The 17,313-nt window shown below is 42.7% G+C and overlaps 1 protein-coding gene across 1 annotated transcript in view; it reads left to right on the top strand.

The window, feature by feature from the left end:
• BLTP1 (bridge-like lipid transfer protein family member 1) overlaps window positions 1-17,313 on the top strand; it is a 399,009-nt gene that overhangs the window by 269,293 nt on the left and 112,403 nt on the right. The window contains exons 49-53 of the mRNA XM_068280272.1: window positions 2,824-2,874; window positions 4,863-5,069; window positions 5,593-5,828; window positions 7,169-7,413; window positions 8,880-8,985. Of these exons, the coding sequence (XP_068136373.1) occupies window positions 2,824-2,874; window positions 4,863-5,069; window positions 5,593-5,828; window positions 7,169-7,413; window positions 8,880-8,985 (845 nt within the window). The remainder of the gene's footprint in view (window positions 1-2,823; window positions 2,875-4,862; window positions 5,070-5,592; window positions 5,829-7,168; window positions 7,414-8,879; window positions 8,986-17,313) is intronic.

The raw sequence follows: 17,313 nt of genomic DNA, 5'->3' as shown, positions 1-17,313 counted from the left end.
GCCTCCTCCCCAGGCTGAGCTCACATGAGCACTTGCAGCATGGGACTCAGAATGACTAGGCACTGGGGTTGTGGATGCATTTATTTACATGCATTTAGATAATAAACAAAATTAAAATAAAAACATTGGGGGGGGGGAAGGGGGTGCGGGGAGATCCAATTAAGCCCCTGGCTGTTTTGCAGGATGCCATATTTCATATATATTACTGTAACCTATTATTCATGAATATGCTAATAAAATGTTTTATAGTGCACTGTCCAGTGTTCTGGTATCTAATGAATAAACTTTAAAGATAGGTATAAATGTCCTAGTCAAGCAAGTCTATATTCAACAATATCATAAAAAATGTAACAAAATATATTAAAGCATATGAACTAACAAAATACATCTAATCCTGTATCTAATCCTTAAACTAAACTGTACTTTTTATTAAAGTGGATCCGAGATGAACTTTTATTCATTGCATAATTGTGTTCCTTACATATAGGTTATAGGGCATTCCTCAAGTCAAATACTTTTTTGTTTTAATACGCTAATTCCCTATAAACTAAACAAGCCTCGCCCACAGCTTCTCCAAAACACCAAGGCACTCAGACTCACGTAGCAAGGGCTTATGGGAGCTCAGTCTGGGCAGGAGGAGGAGGAGGTTACTAGCCAGAGTGGCAAAGGGGAGGGGGGAGTGATTTTTCACAGGCTGAGGGTTGGAGATGCAATTGCAGATTACCTGTGCAATGATGACAAACAGAACATGGCCGCTCTCATTGTATCACAGGAATAAATCATCTTAAACTGTCGAAGCTGTATGCAGCCAGATTTGCCGTGTAAACTATCTAAACTTTAGATAAGATATATAGACAAGTTACTTGTTATAGTTAGTTTTTCATCTCGGAACAAATCTCTCAAGATCTGGCCTACAGCAAAAAAAAAGAAGCTTAAGCTTAGGTTCATTGCCCTATGTTAGTAAAGGGCTATTTGCAACCACTAGGTGACACCGCTCTCCTAGTGTCCTAAATAACATGTATAAATACGGTCAAAAACTTGGCAAATGAGCTTTATATCCCTAGGTCTGTACAAAGGACAAGAGGACATGGCGAATGCATGCAGGAAAGGAGATTTTTTTCCAGTTGTGTTGAAAAGCACAGTAAGAGTGGTTAAGATGTGGAATACCACTGAAGTAGTTGTGTTGAATTCTATACTTGAGTCTAAAAAGGATTTGAATGCTTTTTTAACTTGCATCCACAGCTATAACTGATGTAAGAAGGCAATGCCCTTGACAAAGTCATGGAGAAAGTTTTGTGAGGTTGAACTTGATAGGTGCATGTATTCTCCAACCTAGGCAACTATGTAGCTGCAGCATCCATAATATTCCAAGTCATTTGCTTTGAAAAAGCAACAAAACTTTGTTAGATTTGCTGTGGACTAGGCCATTCTGGCTTCTGATGCCTTTCAATTTGTATGAAATATGTAGGAAGCATCTTCGCACTCAAGTTTCCCAAGGAGTGTAATAAAGTATTCTTTTATTTGGAAGCAGTCAGGATGAAACAGGCAAACAATGTTTTTGCTGTGACACCAGCCTTAGCTACAACTGAGAAAGCGGCAACTAAGACTGGTGTCATGGCCAAACAGTTAAGCATCTTTTATCCTGATCATCTCCAAACAACTATGATTTTGTTGCACACTTTGATGGAGTACCCAGATAGCTTATGGTGACCCAGATCCACTAGGAGAGTATAAGGGACTAAAATAGGCCAAAAAGTCCAAAATTGTGCTGTATGCATGTTGGATTGGTGTGGCTCTGTAAAATGAATAAGCTGTAGGTTCACTATACACCAGCGGTTCTCGGTGTGTGCCTGGTTTTCAGTAGCAGAAAGACACGGTTTGCATATTCATGGTGCATCATAAAAAACAAACTTGCTCACTTAACACTGAATTATTGGAAATACCTTCTGTTTTAAGAAGTCCATATTATATTTAGCAACACTTTGATGGAGTAAGTGTGAAGGTATTTCCAGTATATCTGATATGCTTGAATATGGCCAGTTCAACTGTGCCACCTCCTGAATCAGTCTGCTTGAACACAGCCCTAGTTGGCTACTATCTCTTTGAATAAGGCTTGCCAAGAAAATATAATTGTAGTTGAACCCCAGAAGTGTATATACAGCGTATAAAGCCGTAGTCATTAATTTTATAATAATTACTATTGATGTGCCAGAGAATGAGAGAATAAACAAAGTCTTTTCATTCTACACTACTTTCTGGTTTAGTAGAGCACTCTGAATGTTCACCTGAATTGATGAATGTGTTCTGTGATAGATGCTACTGCAAACTTGATTGCAAAAATGACACAGCATTGTATTGCAATATAAAGTCATGCAGTATAAATTGTGGCCAGTGAGAGCAACCTGTAATTTTTCATTTTAATTGGAAATGAGGACTTTGCACTCATAGGAGTGTGTGTGCAGAGAACACTCTCATGTGTGCAGAGAACACTTAGCAGTAGTTACATTAAAAAAAAGTCCATATTATAAACATCTCTGCTCCAATGTAAAGATAATTTCCGACATGTTGATCACTGTTCGATCGTTTTGCCGCTCGAGTCACCATTGAAGTGAATTGATAAGAAAAACTAGCGGAAGATAAGAGAATCGATCGCGCAAAACGATCGGGCGAAGAATCGAGTGCCAGAATCGACCCGTGTATTCCCAGCATAAAAACACTTTGTTGGGTTTTCACAGTTGAACCAGACAGTTTTACATGGATGTTTATTCTTTCTTTGATTTCTTTTTGTTTCCTTCTTGCTTTCTCTTGAACCTTCATCTTTAGACTGGAGGATTTCCCTACATCTCCAACAAGCACAGCCAAACAAGAGTTTCTGTATGTCCTGAATGTTACCTGTGTAGTGCTTGTGATTTTGTGATGTGTTTTGTTAAGTGCTTTATTTAACTCCCTTGGTGTTTGCCTTTATTCAATCTTGTTGATATAGCCAGTCAAGTATGCATAGCCAATCAAGTTGGTATCTGGAAAACTAGTGAGGAGATGTACAGGGGAGAGAGATTGTGGAAAGCTTTGTTATTCATTTTTGTTTAATGTATTTATAAAGTGCCAACATATTACGCTCCGGTGAACAATAGTTAATTACGGAGACAGACAACGAGATCATGTGAGGAGTTGTTTTTAAGTCTTAGAGACCACATAGTTCTAGTCCAATTCGGTCTGCAGGAAGGGTACCCGAAGAAGGGGTGCATAATCAAGTTGGATACAGTAGGAGGGAGGACCCTGCCAGAGGCTTACAATCTAAAGGGAGGGGGTAGGGAAATTACTTGGTACTGGTTGCATAATAGGTACTCAGCAGAACAAGTTAAGGCATTGATGCAGAGGGAGATCTTGGATGGGTGCATTTTGAGGGCTTCTTTGAAGGTGTTGAAGGATGTGGTGAGCCTGATGGGTAGTGGAAAGGAGACCAGAGAGTGGGAACAGCTGTTGAAAAGTCTCTTGCTCAAATTTCTGCTGTCTATAATATCACTACAAAGATAAAGGCCACTGCTTTCACGTGTAGTGCAATGGTAGATTAATAGTTCTCTGTTAAAATTGCATCACGTTCATTAACCGGTATTATGGTGCCATTTTAACATGGTCTATGGCCTTGAAGGATAGCTAATTGCACTTAAAAATATAGTTACCTGTTTGACCCACCCCAAAGTGAATCACAAAAAAATGTAAGTTTATCTAGGACACCTGGATACAGACCACATGGCTACTGTGGGCTAGTGCCCCTCCAATTCACAACGCTTTTGACATGCCATGGCTACACAGTTTGAGAAATGTTCATATCCAGTTAATTGTAATCTGGTCCAAGCATATAATTATTAGTTCTGTCAACATTTTTTTTATGCAACGTCTTTCACTTTATTCAGTCCTGTAATGTGCATCAGCAACCACTGGAATACTATTGCTTTCCATGAGGCCAAGCTAAAACCCAGTAGCCTCCTGCAATTACAAATTGTTTTTGTTACATTTTGATGCACAATTTGCTGTGTGAGTATCCCCTGGCCTGCCTGCTGAGGAATTATTGTTTCTATACTGTAGTCAGTTTTTGGAGAAAGGTACAAAAGTGCAACTCTAGATCCACCATTAACTGTTCCCTTTTGTTTAACCTATACTCTTTACTCCAAATGTCTTGTAAGACTTTAAAAATAGAGGATTGTTTACATGCAGTTGACTTATGAATAGAGTGGTGTACATGGGTAAACAATCAATGGGGAGGGAGGAATCGTGGAGAACTGGAGAGGATATGGGACACTCCCAGATTCTGAATTAGATGTGGTTGCTGAGTTTATGCTTTGAGCATAAGAAAACAGTATTTTGAGCTGTGTTTTAGCATATATATATCCAATGCTTACTACATGCAAAGAAGAGTTAAACAGAATTCAGAAAAAAAAGAAAACTGTGCAAACTCGTAAATATATAAGTGCTCCACATATTTTACATTCCAGGGACCTTCAGCAAGCTTTTACGCTGTTCAGAAGTAAAAGAGTAACAAATAAAGGAAACTGAAGTAGTCCCTGTGGCATATACTTTGTTAGATTACAATGCAATGGTGCGGCTAGTTTCAAATAGCTCTTTTTCGGTCTGAATATTTAAGAAGATTGATGTAGGTTAGTGTGTTCTGCTAACTACCATCATGAAATAACTTAGCCATGGATTTCTCTAATACAGCTAGATTGTAAAGTGTTTACACCCCACTTTATCAGTGTATGAGACTAAAAAAACACTGTAGCATGTAAACATACAGTGCATGAGGAGGTGTTTGCTGCCATCCTAACACATATACACATGAATAAGGCTCTTCTTTGTCTTTGCAGAACGGTGGTGAAATGTAGTATTGCCAAATCCCAGGCACTTTATAGTGCCCAGAGAGGTCTGCGAACAAGCAATGCTGCGGTGTTCAAAGTGGGGGCAATCAGCATCAACATCCCACAGCACCCAGCTACACTGCACAGCATGATGGTGCGCAGCTCTCACCAGCTATCCAAGCAGATCTCGGACCTCATCAGGCAACCATCAACAGTGTAAGTTTCAGTTTACTTTTTTTAAAAATGACTTCAATTACTTTTTTTGCAAATCATAATACTGCACAGAAATTATTTTTTTTTAAAAGGTAGCAATTTTCTGTGAACAAATCTGCAGTGTCTACTGACAGCAGCTGACTGTCGGCAATAGGGAATCGCACACATTATACGAGAAAAAGCAGCACTGTCTGTATTTTTCTGCAGCGGGAAAACACACATTACGCCTACTGCAATTTTCCTGGTGTTGGAAAAGGGTCCGCTCATGTTCCCGGTCTAAAAGACCCTTGAAAAAAAGCAGGAAGCCAGGTAGATGGCTGAAATGCACAAAATGTGTCACTCCTTATCACCCAACATACTGTATATATAGTTCAGTACAACCAGTACCATAATTTAGATGTCCCCCAAAACAAAGACCAGCAAGCAAAACCTTTTCTGTGACTCCTCTGCATCATGTACTTGCTGTATATTTTGTTTTCTTTGTTTACTGTGAAACTCTTTCCATGTATGTCTGCTTCTCTCGCAGTGTGCCCCCGCCAAAAGAGGATGTGGCAACTCCATTACTTTCTGAAAAAACGCCAAGTGTTAACCAAACTCCAATTGAAACCAATGTATTCCCTCAACTCCCAGAAGGCCTTGAAAAGAAGCCAATTGTTCTCAAGTTCAGTGCTATGCTGGATGGCATTGCCATTGGAGCTGCTCTGTTACCTTCTCTTAAAGCAGAGTATAAAATGGGGAGAATGAGAAGTCATGGGATGACCGGTAAGTGAGTGCATTCAGCAGTGGTTTCATCTTTTCTGTTCAGTGTATTGAAGTGCAATTGCAATCATGTATAAGTACAAGTAGTTCTCAGTATATGCCTGTTCTAACAGGGGCTTATTAGAAGAATAGTTTACCACTGAAAATCATGCTGCTTGCCATTAAGTTGCTTCCTATGTGTGTTTTTACTTCTGTAACATTTAGCAAGGCTGAATATAAGGAGGAGCCGCTGCAGTCTATGCAAACGTTCTATAATTATTTTCCTCTTTCTAGTTATTTATGAGACCTGTTTACCCTAACTTAGCTTTGTTTGTCAACACAGATCCTTCTCAGCCAGGCAATATGAGCTGAGCCACAGCTGCTGCAGCACAGCCACAGTAGCATAGTCACAGGCACCGGGGGAAAATGAAATTAAATCTTATTAACCCCCCCCCTTCCTGGTTTTTTTTTCCCTAGCAGACATATACTGTGGCTGTGGCCAATCTGTTAGACCAGAATGGAAATTTCAACTTCAGTTCTGCTATGAGACACTAATATATAACTGCAATGTACATCTAACAACAGATAATAGACGTGCGGCCGGGACTTTTACATAGCTCTTTGCATGTGTAGATCTAATATGAAATTTTAATACTTTACAGGAACATTGAGTAGGATTAAATGTATATCTGCTAGGAGAAGGTGCCTGTATGGGGGACAGAAGAAGCCCAATTCTACTGTTACACTGGAATATTAATACAGTATATTAAAACCAGAGGGCTGTCGGATGCTGTCAATCATGCTAAAGCAGTTAGATTGCAAAAAATCCCCAGTGTAAATGAAAGTTACATGTATAGCATGAGTTACAGAGAACCCAGCAGGCTCATGGTGAACCAGAACTTCTAGGAGTGTGTAAGGGGCTACAATGGAGCAAGTTCTATAAAGTTTAATGGCCATTTCTCCAATTTGAATTTGTTGTTGTTTGGAAGTGTGTCTGCGGCCACTGTAGTGAATGATTTTACTCCAATTAGGCATTTTTTATGTAATAGAATTTAGTGCAGAAATCCTCAGAGATACTTCATGGCAGTGAGATCTTGCAAAGAAGGCAAACCGCCCAATATAGTCAGTCGTTATAACAGCATCTTTTATGGAGGAATTTGCTTTATTGTGAATATTTCAGCATGTGTCCATGTGATAGGATGATCTCCATTCCATTTTCCTAACAAGCCATAAAATAATCCACTAAATTGGCCCTACAAGTTATAGTACTAGCAGTAGTTTCCTCTCTTCTTGAAAATTGTACAGTAGTGAACAAAATGTTCCTTTTGTTATCATTTTAAACATGACATATATATTTATTACAGGTGCACAAACAAGATTTACATTTGAACTGCCAAATCACAGGCTGCGGTTCACCTCCAAGGTCTCTTCTACAGATATGTCGACTATTCCCCCCTCAGCTAGTCTCAACCTTCCTCCGGTGACCATGCATGGTAAATATATAATGGAAGAGCATGACAATTATTCAGATCAAGCTTGGAGCATGGACGACTTGCCTGTCAAGCAGGGCTACTACCTTCAAGGAAATTATTTACGTTGTGTGGCTGAGGTGAGGAGCCTAATAAATATTTTACAATGCATCTTTAAATCCTATTCACTTGTATTTATGGCATTATTGTTGGAGCTGCCAATGGGCATTGAGTAAACATATATGTAACTTGCCAGTTTCAGTATTTGTATTAAAATGCCATATTGCCACAAAATAACCAATATTTTAAAGCAGTCTTCAACTTTGGGATTCAGTTCCATTTTAAATTCAGACTCGGATTGGAGTAGACATAAAACTAAGTGTAGCCATGCCCCACCCCCACCCAACTATTTTCACACCTCCCAATAAGGAATATAGCCAAGTCCCCTTACATGTTTTGCTTACCCATAATACCCCACTCATATTACATGAGCACTGTAACACAATTGCAGTCAACTGCTGCAGTACAAAGCTAGCAAGAGTGTAGTCAATATTAGACAAGACTTTTTTTTTTTTTTTTTTTTTTTTTTTTTAAGGCTAACAAAATATTACTCCTAATTTAGCTACACCCACAGTATACCTACAGACTATGGCCTAAGGCCCGGTTCACATTAGAAATATTGAGCCAAATAGATCCGGTGAGTAAATCCGGTCTCTGCTTCACCGGATCCGGATGGCTCTGTGCACATTGGCAAATGGATTGTGAAAACTGATCTGATCACCGATGGATCGGATTGGTTTTCACTCCAGCAGCGGCAGAGGCTTTCTCTTCTTGCGCTGTGATTACACAGCACGTGAGTGTCATGTAGTCACATGATGCGGAAGAAGAGGGAAGCCTCTACCGCCAGCCTTTGTATGTGTTTCGGCCCTGTTCACCCTCGTTCACCCACCCGCCCGGCTGCTGCACCCTCCCGCCACTTAGGTTCACGTCCCCACATCCTCCCATCCCCCATGGAATGGTCTGTTTCTTCACTAGTGTGAAGAAACGTTCCGTTTTCCATACAATCGTCTTTTTGTATCAGAGATTCAGAAAGAATTAAAGGCAGAAGATCAACATAGTAACTAGGCAAACTAGGCAAGCGGTGTAATCAGAAGGAAAAGCTGTAAAATGACTTAGGATCGCTTTTAGTTCATTTCATTAACTTTTTCAAGAGAAGTCTGTGCTCGATGCAAGAGTAGGCCCCTCTCAAACCCTGGAGTGACCTCTGGGTACCATTCATCTCACTATCACAACTCCCTTTCATAATGCAGATGTTATTACGTCCTTGGTCACTCTGCATCATGTGATTAAAAAATGTGATTGTTCCCTGTTAGTGATAGCACTTTGCACTTCTTTCCAAATGAAAGCATCTTAAACGTTGGAAAGGTAACACTGATCCGCTACAAGTGGATCAAGATTTTCTTTCTGAAGCGCAGTGTTGTGGATCACTGTTTAGGTGCAGATTTATTCATACATTGTAAGCATGCCTTTTTGTTATTTTTAAAATACTGTGTTTGTAGCTCTTTGCCAGTTTAAAACTCACACTCGCTTTTCCTTTCAATGACAGGTTGGCTCATTTGAACACAATTTAACCACTGATCTTTTGAACCACCTGGTTTTTGTACAGAAAGTCTTCATGAAAGAGGTCAATGAAGTTATTCAAAAAGTCTCAGGTTTGTGGATAGTGTAATTTTGACTTGGGAAAAGGGAAGAACTTACGTGAGCTAATAAAACCAGACTGGATTACTTTTTTAAACACTACTGTTAGATAGCAAACGTTTGTAACTATCTTCTAGAACATGTCCAATCATGGTTCTGAAAGGTTAGTGAACTTGTGCTTATGCAATCTCAGTTCACACTCCTGCAGTGAAAACCTTTTATTTATTTATTTATTTATTTATTTTTTTTGTTAGTAAATCCAGGACAACCTGTATTTATTACTTGGCATTTCTCACATTTTCTCTGGCGTCTACAATAACATAAATGTTATTTCACTTGCCTTTTACCAGTCCTTGCTGCGATCTGAGATAACCCACAAAAGGGTTGCAAACTTAATAGCACATAAAAAAAAATAATCCAGCATAAGATTGTTGGGAGGTTTGTTTTCCCCTTGCTCCAGCTTTGGAGAATCGTACCACATTAAGGCCATTATCTGTATTATGGCACTTTTTTTTACATGTGTATGCTGTGTGCCTCTGTTTGGTCCAGAAGCTTACCAAATCCACATAAAGCTCATTGTTTTAGCACAGGGCCCTCCATCTTCTGGCCTCATACCTGGCCAAGCCCATCTGGACTAGGCATGCGTAAGTAAGATCTACGCATGACCAGTAGGACAAAGCTGTGCACTGTTTTTTTTTTTTTTTCTCTCTGTGCACCAGCACTTCATTCTACTGGTGATTCTTTACTTGTGCATGCTCTGTCTGGAACTTTACTTGTGCATTCACAGCTGGGAGTGTGGCCAGAAGAAACTTATTTAACAGGTTTTCGACAAATACTGTATTTTCTGGCGTATAAGACTACTCTTCAAATCTAAAATCTTCTTAAAAGTCAGGGGTCATCCTATACGCTGGCTGTCATTGATGCCGGGTGATACGCCCTATCCTGTCACCGACTCTCAGATCTTGCTGCTGAGGACTGTAGTGAAGCGGCGCAGGCGCACATTTGCGAGATATGAGGCAGAGGCAGAGAAGGAGGTAAATAGGATACAAGGGTGGGACAGAAGGGTGAAAGAGGCGTGTTTTATGGGCACAGCGCAATCTATTCTTCCATACTGCTCTGATAAACAGGTAGACAAGGAAAGCTGACCAATCCCCTTAGAGAGAGGGAGAGTTGACAAATCCAACCAGTCAATCGCCTATATACTGGGTACCACATACAGTACAGCACCAGTATCTGTTCATACATAGCACCAGTATATGTTTTTTTTAATTTTTATTTGGTGTACGTTGGAAGAGGAGTAGTCTTATACAGCGAGTATATCCCAAACTCTATATTTTAACTGGAAAAGTTTGGTGGTGGTCTTATACGCCGGAATATACAGTAGGTTAACCTCCCTGGGGTTCAATTTCCTCAGGATTTCTTTGCAAAAAGTGATTCAATTAATTTTCATTACCTTTTTTTCCTGTCTAGTTTACAGTGCAGGAGAGTATTGACGTGTATGTACATGAATACTGTTCACAGCATGTTTTGTATGGACATGTACATCCGTCAATAGCGCTAGGGAGGTTAAGAGAAATCTTGCACTGGAACAGTGGGTTGTAAGTGGATTTGGGAAGCCTCTGGATCAGAGGAATGTCCTTTAACCACTTATGTACCAGCAGTGTCTTCCCCCTTTTAAGGACCAGCGGCTGCTGGTACCAAAGAACGTCGCCTCGCGCTCCCGCCTGTCACGCTACTCCTCCATCCCCACAGGCCTCTCTCCCTGCCATCCCTATGACAACATAGCTTTGTAAACCAGTCAGGCTCCTGATGCTGTCCATCAATGTAAACCAAGGGATTGGCTTACAGTGATGACAGGGTCAGGAAATTGGATCCTGACCGTCTCACACAGCTCTGCGGTGCAAAAAGAGCGATGCGATCGGCAGGAGCGTGCGGCGCGATGATTTAAATCTATGCCCTGGCAGGTATAACAGGATCAAATTAGGGCATAGATTTCAATAATCAAGGTCTGGAAGAGGTTAAAATCTGCTTTCGGCCTGGGACCCACTAGCAGTGCTTTTCTGAGCACTTGTGATTTGAAAAGCTCTTGCTAATGTACTGCTATGTGTGTGATCCCACTTGAGGGATGTGAGTTTTATAAAATCGCCGATAGCCTTACATTAGCAAGAGCGTTACAAAGCACACTCAGTGGGTCCAAGGCCTACTTGTGCTGCGATGAGTCATAGTAAAACCTTGTATATGCTTTTGAAGTTTTATTTAACTAGAAATATTATTGTGATTTCCACTATTTTTCTGTTTCACAGGACGGAATATTAGATTAGCTTATTATTTCCATAACAGCAAGTAAGATACTGTAGCTTAGGTTCCTAAAATGTATGGTTTTATTTAAATTTTTTACAACAAATTTGACATAGTTTGAATGCAAAAATCAAATACCTCTTGTGGTCCTCAGACTGCTGATTTCACGCATCATAAACAGTTATTGAAGCACTAGGTTCTATTTTGCACATGGCAAAGTCATAAGTGGAAACCGTATCTCAGATGATCTGTAAGGCATCCGTTTAATATGAATGCTCTGGGCCATATCTGTGCAGAAATTATAGGGCAAAATTAATATCTCTGGGCTTTTACATTGTCACTCGTCATTACACAGCACTGTAGTATTACATGGGCAGAAAATATGTGGAGCTACACAAACCATTAGAATGTTACTTATGCATATTTAAATGGCCAACATAACATTTGCTTGTAGCCTCCCTGGCGGTATGGACGAGCTGAGTTCGTCCAGCAAAAACTTGCAAAAAACGTTAATGACGAGCTGAGCTCGTCCATGCCGACAGGGAGATTTCCTGTTTCTCTGCCCCGCCGGCTGCATTTTTTTCTTATCAGAGGGATTCCCCAGGATGGCTGGATGCCTGACTGCACGCTGTGGGTAGCGATCTGTGCTACCCACAGCGTGCAGAACAAGCATCCAGCCACCCTAGGGAATCCCTGGGCAGCCAGCGGGGCAGAGAATGTGCGGGGGATCCCCCTTGTATGTGGAGGCTGTGCTGGCGGGGGATCCCCCTCTGTGCGGGCGGGGGGAACCCCTTTATATGGTGGCTGTTGCGGGCAGGGGATCCCCCTCTGTGCGGGCGGGGGGATCCCCCTTCTATTGTGGCTGTTGCGGGCGGGGGATCCCCCTCTGTGCGGGTGGGGGATCCCCCTTCTATTGTGGCTGTTGCGGGCGGGGGATCCCCCTCTGTGCGGGTGGGGGGATCCCCCTTCTATTGTGGCTGTTGCAGGCGGCCTATCCCCCTCCTCCCCCTCCCTCCTGATGTCCCCCCTCCCGATCTCCTCCCCCCGCCCCCCTCTCTAAGCCCATTGAGTAAATAGATTTACTCACCCGAGGGCTTTCTCCAGCGACGGCAGCAGCACTTCCTCCTCCATCTCCGAAGTCCCGGTCTCTGTACAGTTACATTACGAGGCTTGGTGACGTCACCAAGTCTCGTAATGTAACTGTACAGAGAACGAGACTTCGGAGATGGAGGAGGAAGTGCTGCTGCCGTCGCTGGAGAAAGCCCTCGGGTGAGTAAATCTATTTACTCAATGGGCTTAGAGAGGAGGGGGGAGGAGATCGGGAGGGGGGACATCAGGAGGGAGGGGGAGGAGGTGGATAGGCCGCCCGCAACAGCCACAATAGAAGGGGGATCCCCCACCCGCACAGAGGGGGATCCCCCGCCCGCAACAGCCACAATAGAAGGGGGATCCCCCCGCCCGCACAGAGGGGGATCCCCTGCCCGCAACAGCCACCATATAAAGGGGTTCCCCCCGCCCGCACAGAAGGGGATCCCCCGCCAGCACAGCCTCCACATACAAGGGGGATCCCCCGCACATTCTCTGCCCCGCTGGCTGCCCAGGGATTCCCTAGGGTGGCTGGATGCTTGTTCTGCACACTGTGGGTAGCACAGATCGCTACCCACAGCGTGCTGAGGGGGGGGGGGGGGATCGGGAGGGGGACATCTGGCTACCTATAAATCTGGCTAAACACCTGGCTCACTATATACCTGGCTAAACATCTGGCTCACTATATACCTGGCTAAACACCTGGCTCACTATATACCTGGCTAAACATCTGGCTCACTATATACCTGGCTAAATACCTGGCTCACTATATACCTGGCTAAACACCTGGCTCACTATATACCTGGCTAAACACCTGGCTCACTATATACCTGGCTAACTATACTTGGCTAACTATACCTGGCTGCACATCTGGCTAACTATACCTGGCTGCACATCTTCTACCTATACATCTGGGTCTTATACTCACCATTGGCATGCTGATCCCTCGTCGCGTACCTCTGATAGCTTCCCCAGTGTCTTCTTCCATGTCCCTTGGCGGATTTTGCTTCTTCCTCAGCGATCACATGTCCCCCGTTGATCGGCGTTGATGACACCAGGGTCACACAGCGTCATCAACATCTTGCAGAAAACACTTTTTTTTTTTTAAATTGAATTCAATACAATAATCTGTATTAAATTTAATATTAAAAAAAAATTGGTTGCAAAAAAAATGGTTGCAAATTATTGGAAATTAGTTGAAACACTTTTTGCACGGAAATCCTGGGGAAACTGAACGCCAGGGTGGTTAAAGGCAATGAAGCCCAATGAAGGACGTTACTTTTATGTGCCAACACAATTTCTACAATCCTATTCTGACTGCTTAACCATCTTTGAGTATGTTTGGATCTTAGAAGCGTGTGCTGCTGCTTATTTTTTGTAGGTTTGGGAAACAGAGTGAAGCAGTGGGAGGCAGACAGGCATATGGTCTTGCACCATTCTTGTGTTTCCCCTCATAGATTATTTGGTATGGGAGTGACTAACATGAAGGAAACGGTCATTCTTACACCTCAGGAAGCCCATAGGCACAGCGAATCTAGGCCTGATGTACTAAACTTTTTAGTGCATATACCTTATTTTACTTTCTGGTTTAGGCTTGGATCCCATGACAGCAGAAATCTGCCATTTTCAGCACAAGGCCTTTTTAGTGCGGGTTTCAATGGGTTTTCTGGCTAACCTTATTCCTTCTTATTGTCGTCTAACCTTAATTCTCATTTTCTGTTCCCAGCTCTTATTATTGCTTAACTTTAACCCACATTTTCAGCTCCTAATTCTAACTTTAATTTTAAAACTCTTGCTAATAAGATTAACCTTCCCTTATCCTCGAACCATAACCTTCTACATTGACCCCTAACCTTTACCCTAGTTATCACCCAAGTCTAACTGAGCTTATTAAAGGACCACTATTGCAAGAAAAAAGTAGGCAGTTAAAATCTGACAGAACCAACAGGTTTTGGGCAAGTCCATCTCCTCATGGGGGATTCTCAGGATTTTCTTTGTTTTCAACAGCATTTCCTGAACAGCAGTTGTAAAGTGTAACTGAGAGTGTGCAAGTGATTTGGGAGGCTGGCTGGTATCTTACTATTTTGGCAGTTAAACTGCTGTTCAGGAAATGCTGATGAAAAAAAAACATGCGAATCCCCCATGAGGAGATGGACTGGCCCAAAACCTGTCGGTTCTGTCAGATTTTAACTGCCACTTTGTTGGCGATAGTGGTCCTTTAATACCTAATAGTCATCATTATTGTCAGCTAATGCTCCTTATTGTCTTTTAACCTAAACCCTTCTTATCTACCCGTATCCATAACCATTGTTAAAGAGGCACCAAAGTAAAATGTAGTAAATTATTCAGTCTACCCACTTTTATGTTAATTATCTTGGTTTCACCATCACTTCGTCTACTAATACATAGCTGTATACTGGCATGTAACTATGACCTTCCAGCAAAGTATAACCTAGGCTGTTTATTTTTTTTTTTTATTACATTATGTTTATTTAAGTTCTAAGTCAAATGTTTCCTTTCACTTCAATCATTCTTAACTTAAAGAGGAACTTCAGCCTAAACAAACATACTTTCATTAAGTTACATTAGTTATGTTAACTATCTTCCTATCCACAGGCACCTTCCCCTCAGACTTCAAGCAGGCCACTGTACTACCCCTGCTCAAGAAACCCTCACTCGACCCCTCACTACCCTCCAACTACCGTCCTATCTCCCTCCTCCCCTTTGCCTCAAAACTCCTTGAGCGTCTGGTTCACAAACGCCTGACCCAGTACCTCAATGCCAACTCACTGCTAGACCCACTCCAATCTGGATTTCGGCCTGCCCACTCAACCGAAACGGCTCTCACCAAAGTGGTCAATGACCTTGCCTTAGCTAAAGCTGAAGGTAAATACTCCATTCTCCTCCTCCTTGACCTGTCAGCAGCTTCTGACACAGTAGATCATCCCCTACTCCTCCAGTCCCTCCAGTCCTTGGGCATTCACGATCTCGCCCTGTCCTGGCTTTCATCCTACCTCTCCAACCGCTCCTTCACGACCGCCTTCAATGAGTCCTCGTCCACCCCCAACCACCTCTCGGTGGGAGTCCCTCAAGGTTCGGTCCTTGGCCCCCTACTGTTCACCCTATACACATCCTCCATTGGCAAGGTTATCTCCTCCATGGGTTTTAACTATCATCTGTATGCAGATGACACCCAGATCTACCTCCACGCCCCTGACATATCCACCACTACCATGGACAAGTTCTCCAGCTGCATATCAGCCATCTCCTCCTGGATGTCCGTTAGGTTCCTGAAACTAAATCTAGACAAAACAGAATTTACGATCTTCCCACTCTGGCCATCCACGAACCACCAAGATGTGCATGTCACTGTTAACCACACTACCATTCGCCCTACCTCTCAAGCCTGCTGTCTGGGTGTCACCCTGGTCTCCGCACTCTCCTTCACTTCCCACATCCAAAATCTCACAAAGTCCTGCAACTTCCACCTTCGTAACATCTGTAAGATTCGCCCTTTCCTGACCTCTGCCACCACCAAACTCCTCATCCATGCCCTCATAATTTCCCGCCTTGACTACTGCAATGCCCTGCTGTCTGGTCTCCCTATGACCCGAACAGCCCCACTGCAGTCCATCATGAATGCGGCAGCCAGAATTATCCACTGCTCCCATCGCTCCACCACGGCAGATCCCCTCCTAGAATCTCTCCACTGGCTTCCTATCCAGTCCAGAATCAGATTCAAGATACTGTGTCTGACCTACAAATCTGTCCACAAAACCTGTACAACCTACATTTCCGATCTTACTCAGAGGTACACACCTAGCCGCTCACTCTGCTCTTCCAATGAACTTTGCCTAACCGCCCCCCGCATCACCCAGTCCCAAGCACGCCTCCAGGACTTCTCAAGAGCTGCTCCAACACTATGGAACTCCCTACCTCCACCCATTAGGGCAGCCCCCTCCTCCAACATCTTCAAGAAAGCCCTCAAAACTCACCTTTTCACTCTGGCCTACTACCCCTCACAAGTGCTCTAAACCTACAGCTGAACTCTGGTCCCCTACCATTCGTGTCCTTACCTCTCCCTCTAGATTGTAAGCCTTTGGGCAGGGTCCTCCTCCTTTTGTGTCCCTACCTGATCTTGCACCTCCATTACTGTGAACCCATGCTATGCATCTGAGTGAACCTAACTTGCCTAATCTCCATGCTCCATCCAGTGACTGACTAAGCATTACCTGGTACTCATACTATGGTGTGTGATCTGGTTTTCTTGTATTCCTGTATTGTCATATTGCTGTATGTCTCCCCTAAATATTGTCTGTAACCTAAATTAATGTTCAGTGCTGCGTAATATGTTGGCGCTTTATAAATACAATTAATAAATAAATAAAATAGGTAATATAATCTTTTACCCACCCTGTTTTAAAAGAACAGGCAAATGTTTGTGATTTCATGCGAGCAGCCATCTTTTTGGCTGAAGGGAGGTGACAGGGAGCATGAGACACAGTTCCAACTGTCCTGTGTCCTGATCACTCCTCCCAGCTGCACGCGCTAGGCAACGAGAATAACAACATCAGAAATCCCATCATGCTTTGCACAGCATCAGGGGAAAATGCCCGGGCAGATTTCTTTGATGGGGTGGAGCTTAGCTTCTGGGCAGCTAAAAATGAGGCTTGGGTAAGAAACACAAAGTTCTGATGCTGTGAAACTGTTAAAGAAACACCAAGCCTTTTCAGTGCTGCTGAGTAGATTTTTAGTCTGGAGGTTCACTTAAAGAACATGCTAGTTGTTCACTTACAACACATTTTCACAAATTATTATGCAAAATGTGTACAGTATATTCAACCACTGCTCAAGCAGATTTTTCTTCTGGTGTCCTGAGAGACAATTTTAATTTGACATTCTTATTTGTGAAACTTTTTAGAATGTTAACTCACAATACTCCTAGCCTATTACATTGT

This window comes from Hyperolius riggenbachi, chromosome 1, assembly GCF_040937935.1.
Source record: "Hyperolius riggenbachi isolate aHypRig1 chromosome 1, aHypRig1.pri, whole genome shotgun sequence".
NCBI lineage: Eukaryota > Metazoa > Chordata > Amphibia > Anura > Hyperoliidae > Hyperolius > Hyperolius riggenbachi.
The sequence above is the reverse complement of the archived record's forward strand: the minus strand, read 5'-3'. Positions and strand labels throughout refer to the sequence as shown.